The sequence below is a fragment of the Buceros rhinoceros genome, unplaced genomic scaffold (genome assembly GCF_000710305.1).
Source record: "Buceros rhinoceros silvestris isolate BGI_N320 unplaced genomic scaffold, ASM71030v1 scaffold11101, whole genome shotgun sequence".
NCBI lineage: Eukaryota > Metazoa > Chordata > Aves > Bucerotiformes > Bucerotidae > Buceros > Buceros rhinoceros.
In genome coordinates, this window is record NW_010392627.1 from 22600 (window position 1) to 31005 (window position 8406).

The window sequence follows — 8406 nt, forward strand, 5'->3', positions numbered from 1 at the left end:
TGTAGGGAAGGGCAGAGATTTTCTTTGTTTACTCTAAGCAGAAAAAACCCAGGTGATCCTAGTACAGTTTAGATACTGGTTTTGGGAGGAAAGATGGCTAGGAAGATTGCTTAGTGGGGAAGAATAAGGGAACAAGTAATGTCAGGAAGCTAGGCAACAAAATCAAATGATAAATCACTTTTTATCACTGAGTTTTATTCTAATGGCTAAGTTATCATTGGAAATGGTGAATTTTCTCTTAGTGTATACAGATCAATGTTGCCTCTCATCTGAGAGCTGTAAATTAGCCAGATGCCCAGTATTTCAGTCAAAAACAGGTTATGAGGTTGAATGCAGGCATCACTGCAGGAAATATAACAGCCTTGCTGTCCAAGTTAAATCGAATTATTTCAGAGTCACTTCAGAATTCATATTTTGGGAACCAAGGTGTAAAACAGCTGTGCAATTTGTTTTACTGTTGTGTGTCCCATTTTTCCTTTCTTCTTTTCCAGAACAATTTTTATTCTTAATTTTTATTTTATTCCTAACTTCTGCATCAGGCCCACAATTACAGATATGGACAGAAAACCTCTGGAGTTTTGTGGGGGTCTGCTCTTTAGGTATGTTTTGGCTGCATCTTGTCACGTTCTTCCAGTGACAGTTATGTTAGGGCATCTACAGTTGTAAAGCTGATTCTTTTTTTGGTCCAGGAGAGCAAGACATATGTTCTGAAACAGCAGAACTGAGTTCAGGAGAAGGTTGGACATCTCATGTGCAAGAATCATACCTCCTCTGGGGTGAGGGATGAGTAAAGATGTATTACGCAGCAATAACAACGGCATAGAAAACTTTTATGCAATATTTTATTCCTTATCTGATTATTCAAATTAAATACTGGTGTTATAAATTGCTTGTCTTCTGATGAATTGGATGTTTAAATCATCATTAGCCTCATGAGATTTCAAAATCTCTTAAAAATGTACTTCTCTTAAAACTACTTTTAAAAGTGGCTTTTTAAATGGAGCGACAGTAAGCGTAGCATTTTTCTGGTGGAGATTATATGAAGAGTTTGGGGCGTAACCCATGTTTTGAAGGCCTAAAACCAATTTGTGATGTGCCAAAAAGCTATGCTACTTGTGGAATTCAGATGTGTATTGTATTGGAGAGGAGGATATTTTTAAGGGGGAAGTGAAGGAGAAAGAACTAAATTGGTGCTGCGCCACTTCAGTTCTGTGTAGTGCAGGAAGACAGGCTTAAATGCCTAACCCTGTTGCATGTGTCACTTCTGTGAAGCAGTTAAAAATGCTTTCCAGATAACAGTGTTTTTATTACTGATTTCTAATGTTTAATATGGATAAAAATTGAGCAAAGGTGGAAACAAAATGGAGCTACGGATAGAGAATAAAAAAAACTTTAAAAACAGGTAGGATTTCATGCTGCCTGCTGACTCTAGTATGTGCAAGGTCTAGTCTTGTTCTATTATCCATCATTTGCTATAATGTATTAGCAGTTACTAAAAAATACTTGAATGCTGTTATTTTTCAGCCCCACAACTGATGTTCGTTGTCAGATCTACGCTTCTTTACAGTATTTTTAGTTATGCTGACTTTCAGAACATTTCCATCTAAAAGGAAATCTTCCTTCTTAAAAATCACAGTACTATAAAAGCTGCCTCTAAAAATTCCAAGGGCATGTAAACAGAAATATTAAATATCAAAATTAATCTGTGTATAGAAGGGCTGGAAGTAGTAGATTAGGACAAGATTCTTTTAATGTCAGTTTCAACCAGTTTTATGTTTTGGTGGTGTTTTTGTTTATTAAATTACTTGGCTCTTTCAAGAAGACAGAGGAAGAGCTTTACTCAGGGAACAGACAAGTAATAGTAAACTATTTGGTGTCCCGTATGACTTCAGAGTGTTGCTTGCTCATGCAGAAATGAAGTGTCATGGGGAAAAAATAATAACATTTATCAAGCTCAGCTGCTTCTTATCTATTTCTATGTTAGAACTGTCTCTCCTTCTGCAGTTTCTATTGAGGCAGCCTATTGCACACAGTAGATTGCTGTATAGGTTGCTGGGCACTGTTTGCAGGCTTCTGCAGTTGGTCTCTGAAATTCTTGCAATTTACTTGAAACGAAAGTAGCTGCTGTATTAGTGAAGAGCATTTAGTATGAAATAATATACTGTAACTCACTGGAAGATGGATGACCCACAAGTTTTATGATAGCCTGTAGACAAAGTCCTAGGCATGCAACTGGCAGCAGACCTCAAAACAATTAGCTGTTGCTTGAAAAGGAGCTCTCTGCACACTTGGGCACTGTGCTCTCTGGAGGATTGAAGTGTAATAAGGAGAACAGTTGGTTAGAGAGAAATAGTGTAATTTTCCTGTCTGCAAAATTCTAGTTGTCAAGCTATGGCTAGTATTTGGGTGGTTCATTGTTCTTGGAAATAGATCCAGAATTTTTGGTATGCCAAAGGTGAGGATTGTGATATTCCAGCAATCCGCCTCAGAACTTAAGTCAAAATTGTTGTGGAGTACATGAGTCCTTCAGAAGAAAAAGATTACCAAGACCTTTGCAAATTTTATTGAATTGTATGGTGGAAGGCAAGGATTCTGTTTTTAATTAGCTCACCACAGTGATAGAGGAAAAAAAAATACAGGTATTATTTTAAACTGTTCTCTAATAAAGGATATCACAAACAAATCTAATTTGATTGTGAATAATGAAAGTTTTACATTTTGAACATTTGGATAGATTCTGTAGCCTGAATCTTATGTTCTGTGACGCTGCATACAGTTGAAGTGCAGGTAAATGTTAACTAACCTATTGCATTTTTCTTCCCCCCAGGTTCCTCCTAATAAAATAGATTATGAATATAGTGAACTGATTTTATATCAAAATCAAGTGATGAGAGAGGCAGATCTATTTCAGGAGTCTTTAGAACATATAGAGACATATGAAAAGCAAATATGTGATAAATTAGTAGTAGAAGAAATCAAAGGTAAGTCACTCTTAGTCAATTCTGTTCTAAGATCGTGCTACTGGTTTTCAGATAGGATAAAGCAGTAAAAGAAAAAAGTGACATCTTTGATTTGCAACAATTACTGTAGGGAAACTGTTAACACCAGATTTACATTTTGTGCTCATGTAACTTGCCCTACTGAAGTGTGTACTGGATACAGGTAGTTTAACTTCATTTGATACAGAGGAGATAACGGAGGTAATTATATTAGTGCATACTGGAGTAGCTTTCCATGAATCAGAGGTAGTATAACCCAGTTTTAATCCCATGAAGAAAAATCTTAAATACAGGTTGTAGTAAGTACAAACACTACTTTTATTTTTTGACTGGAGCACCAAATTCTTGTTTCCTTAAGCTTTCTAATCTGCTTACTTGTATTGCCCAATGTAAGTGAATACTGAACTTGACTTCTTTTGGTTAAAAATAACCCACAATTGTTTTGTGCATTTGAAATGCTGAGTTCTGAATATGTGCAAATATATAGTATTGTAACACGTATTCGTCAGCTGCTCCTTGCTTGCGCAATTGTAGTTGGTTGTCCCTGGCCAGCAGTTAAGACCCACACAGTTGCTCACACACTTTCATCAGCCTTGCTTGTCAGTAGAGAGAATAGAAAGAGAGAAAGCAAGAAAACTCATGTGTTGAGATGGATAGCTTAAGTGAAGGAAAGGGGAAGGTCAAAAACCAACCGCAGATCTCCAAGTGATGCAAAGACAATTGCTCTCCACTTCTCACAAGCAGACTGATGCTCAGCTAGTCTCCAAGCAGTGGCCACCTGCCCAAACACACTTTCCCCTCAATTTTTATTACTAAAAATGACTAGTGTAATTTATTACATGACACTATATAGCATGAAACATTCCTTTTACCAGTTTGGGTCAGCTGTCCAGGTTGTGTCTGCTCCGAACTTACTCCCCACCCTGGCCTGTTTGCTGGGTGGCAGAGAGGAGTTAAAGAGAAAACAAGTACTGCTTAGGAGTAACAAAAACATTGGTGTTATCAGTGTTTAGTTGCAAATCCCAAAAGACAGCACTGTATGGGTTTCTGTGAAGAAAATTAATTTCATGCAAGCTGGACCTGGTAGAACAGTTTACTTAGCAGCAAACCTGTCACTTAACTGGTTAGTGGGTGTAGATAATACAGGTGTAATTAAGTAAACAGCCTGGTGAGAAGTAGTGACATAGTCATATGTTGGAGTCATGGAAGGAGGCATTGTTTGTTTCACTGATAATCCCAGCAGTTATTTTAAATACTTGGATACAGATATTCAAGTAATTGTTTCCAGATGTACCGAATCCTCCAAACTGTTGAGCTATGTGTGTGGTAGCTTCAAGTAGCACTTAAAACACACAGTAAATGCCTTTGTAAAAATAAACCCTCTTTCTGACTATCTACACTTAAGCTCAATTTTAGGTATCTAGTTTTGTGAACTTTACTCCCCAGCCATGAGTGTTTCTGATGTAATTTACGGTTCTTCACTGCTTTGTTTTTAGGAGAGATGTTACTGAAGTTGGGAAGACTGAAAGAAGCTGGTGAAGTATACAAAGAGTTAATTGAGCGCAATGCAGAAAACTGGTGTTATTATGAAGGCTTAGAAAAGGCCCTACAACCTAGTAAGTTAAGATACAGAGATAAATTGAAAGTACCTGTGATATAGGTTATCCTTAAAACTCCTGTTTGACACGTTAATGTTATAGATTAACGAAATGTTCATTGAAGAAATTGCATGCAGGAAAATCAGCAGCAAGTCTTTCTCTTCTTGGTCCTAAAGGTGGCATTTGCTAATGTGTTTACATTAAGAACATTTCCTATCCACACATGAACCTGGAAACCAAATTGCAAATCACTCCTGACTAGTAGTTGATTATCAGACTGCTATCATGCACCACAACATAAAACTGTCATTCTGAAACTACTTCATCTGCACCTCTTTGTATGGCCATATAGAGAAATACTCAAATATCTAATTCACGTGGCCTTTAAAAGATGCTTTAAGTTGACTGTTCTTGGAGGAAAAGGGGATAAATGGGATAAAATCTTTGTTATTCCAATGCTAGTTCTGTTCTTTCTAGGAAAATAGCTAATTGTTTTGTTTGTTTTTAAATAGCATTACTGCAACAATTTATAGTTTAAGTGGTTTGCAGTGGTAACTTTCCCAAGTGTTTTCCTTTACACAGGAATGGTTTCCTTGTATTTCACTGTTCACTAAAGTGGAAGCTTTATTGAAATTATTCTGATGACATCATAAATCATAAGCCCACAAGGGTATTATGTGTAGATACTATAGCTGCATTATATCTCAATCAGGTTTCTTCTAGAGAGTTTTACAGTTGGGTTTCATCAGGTCTGGGAATATGGCTTGTGACTTGGAAATTAAAATTATTGCATTTATTAAATTTATGCAGAAAATACTGTTGCCCTTTAAATGTTTTTTCTAGTTGTATCCATAGAGTTGAACATGATGGTTGTCTCATAATGAATTACCCGAGAACTTGATTGTTCTGTTTGATATCGTAAATATGGTGATGAAAATGTGTAGTTCTCAACAAAGAACCAATTTGACATGTTAAAATCCTATGTAAATTAAAACTGTACTAGTTTGTAAAACTAATAATGCTACTTTATTTTTTAGGTGGTCTTAGGACTATTTCCTCCCCCATGGTAAGTTCTGGAGCTCCAACTTGTGACTTCAATTAGGGCTTTTATATGCTTTAGTTCCAATCCAAACATTATTTTAGTATAACTTACAGAACTCTACATCTCTTGGAGCCACTGGGTAACATATTCCCCCCCCTTCCCCAACAACTGAGCTCAGTGACAAGATAAATTGTTTTTCTTATGAAAGGAAAACAGTTATATTTATTAAACATAAGATGTATCATAGTCTTGATCTGTATAATCAGTTTTATTTCAATTGCTTAATGAATTCAATAATGTTTAAGCAAAGTTGATCTTAATTATGTGAAAATGACCATTTCAAAGGAACAGATTAGTTTTATTTAAATTCTAACCACATTGGAGCTCCAAAGCATATTATGGGGGAAAGGGGAGGAGTGGGAAGAAAATTTTTAAGTAGCTTTGTTTTTGTTAAATGTTAAGATATAAAGAGTTCTGGTGCTCAGTACTTATACTGGCAGTATTGTGCCCTGTTTTTGCTGCCACCAGAGGACCTATAATAAAAGCATGCTTGTGTAGTATGCTGTTTGTATACCTCTGCTTTAGAAATGCAGTGTATTTCTCTGATTTAAGTATATCTGAAATGGATGCTTAGTGAAAAAACAGTGAATTGAAGCTATGAATATTGGAGTACTGTGTGACTGGGTCTGCATGGCATGCAAACTGAATAGAAACCAAACTCTCGTAGTGTATGGTTGAATGTGCAAGGTAATTGTCCTGTTTGAAATTTGTCCTTGCAGTGGTTGATGCTGGTAGTTGTGTATTGTACATAGAGCGTGCTTTCAATACGAAGTTTTACACATGTTTATGATTAACTGGAAAAAATAGCTTGAACTGTTTATATTGTTCCAAATCCAAACTAAGAAGTCTAGCTAAATTAAGAGAAGAACAGGTTTTTATCTCTGTTACTTACATCTATTATATTTGCTGATAATAGGCACTTTAGAAGAGAGGCTTCAGATTTATGAAGAAGTTAGTAAAAGACATCCCAGAGCAGTTTCACCTAGAAGATTACCTTTAAACTTTGTTTCAGGTAACAAGTTGCATATCTGTTCCATAATAGTTTTTTATTTGTGTAATCAAGTTTTCATCAGGCTGTTGAACATACATTTAATACCTGTTTGTGCTTTTAATACCTGTTTGTACATGTATGCAGATCAGATGTGCCTGCTTCTCTTCTAGGAGACAATTACTCATTGTTTTAGCAGTTGATAGAAAACATTTGTGTGCTGTAATATGGTGTTATGAACTATATAATGTTTGTGTTGATAAAACTACAGTACAGAAAGGTATATAGATTGTAGGAGGTTTTGTACATAATTTTTCTGCATAATGCAAGTTGAGAATCATAAGTTAAAAGGTAGGAGGGTAGAGTACACTTGAATTAAAGGTATGGGATATTTGTATATGCACACCCCTCCCCCAGATCTTTATATAAGCTAACTTACAATTTACAGGCACTGGAACCAAGTGTAAGTGATGCATAAAACAATCACAGTAACATAGGATTGATGAATTTCCTAACAGTTTTTGTACTCTAGTTTTTCTACTGAATAGAAAACCCAAATGTTTTTTTGACTCTGAATATCTTACTGGGTGTACAACACTTTGTTTTAGAACCATTAGAACTTAAATCTGCAAGATAAGCTAACTTTGTGCTGATAATTTAAGAATAAAAACAGAAAGCAGGTTTACAGTGTTATTTTTAATTTAGATAAGTTCTGTCAGTGACTCTGTCCTTTCAGAAGCTGTACAAAAGCAGTACAGTGCAGAAATACCGTCTGTTCTGGAGGGAATGTGTATATACTTTCTAAAACAAAACTGATCTACCAAAATAGACAGAGGCGAAATGAAATGGTAAATCCTGTAAAAAAAAAAAAAAAAAAAAAAAAAAAAAAAAAAAAAAAAAAAAAAAAAAAAAAAATACACTTGGTCTATGTAGCTGTCTATCTGCTGTAACCTAAGTTAGAAATCAAGTGTCATGAAACGAGTTCAGCTGCACATTGCCAGCATACCTGCTTATGCTTTTAATTTCATAAGGTTAATTTTTAAGTTCAGCTGATTTACTGAGCTTGCTTAGGGGTCTGAATTTGTGTACAGAATGCAAGTTAAATAAAGATTTTAACTGCTTCATAAGAGATTTAGCCCTGAAGTTAACACTTGGGCCTTACTTAATCCCAGATATTTCAGTTTCTTTGAAGACAGGAGGGCACTTTTTAAGGCAGTTCAGCTAGACTTGAAAAGTTGAGTGACAAGTAATAGTTCTTCTCCTGTAAAAGTTTTTACTGTGAAGCATGGCTAACAAGGAGATAACCTGCACAATGTTTCTCTGTATCTTTAGTAGTGCATTTTGCCATTGACTTCCTTTCACCGTGGTTTGCACTAGGTTACCTTATCACATCTGACAGTGTAATTTTTTTTTCATAGCTAATGTTTGTTTAAATTAACATGTTTTGTAGTAAGGATTAGTTTTTTCCTCCTGTAGCAATAGTCTAAATGAAAGCAAAATTCATGGTTAGATCAGTTGCGAAATCTCTCAGTAAGCTACTTTCTGCAGTGTTCATAACAAATGAATTTTCCTAAATTGAATTCCTAAATTATCCTAATTTGATAAAAGCTTTCATCCATCATGGATGTATAAGACTGGTTTTGATCTCCTAGAAATGTAAGCAAAGAGATTAATTGTTTCTTGTGTTTGTAAATACAGCAGATAACTTTTCCCAGCAGG

The 8406-nt window shown here is 35.5% G+C and overlaps 1 protein-coding gene across 1 annotated transcript in view; it reads left to right on the forward strand.

The window, feature by feature from the left end:
• Positions 1-8406, forward strand: part of NAA16 (N(alpha)-acetyltransferase 16, NatA auxiliary subunit) — a 57000-nt gene that overhangs the window by 11093 nt on the left and 37501 nt on the right. The window contains exons 5-7 of the mRNA XM_010144567.1: positions 2828-2981; positions 4496-4615; positions 6616-6711. Of these exons, the coding sequence (XP_010142869.1) occupies positions 2828-2981; positions 4496-4615; positions 6616-6711 (370 nt within the window). The remainder of the gene's footprint in view (positions 1-2827; positions 2982-4495; positions 4616-6615; positions 6712-8406) is intronic.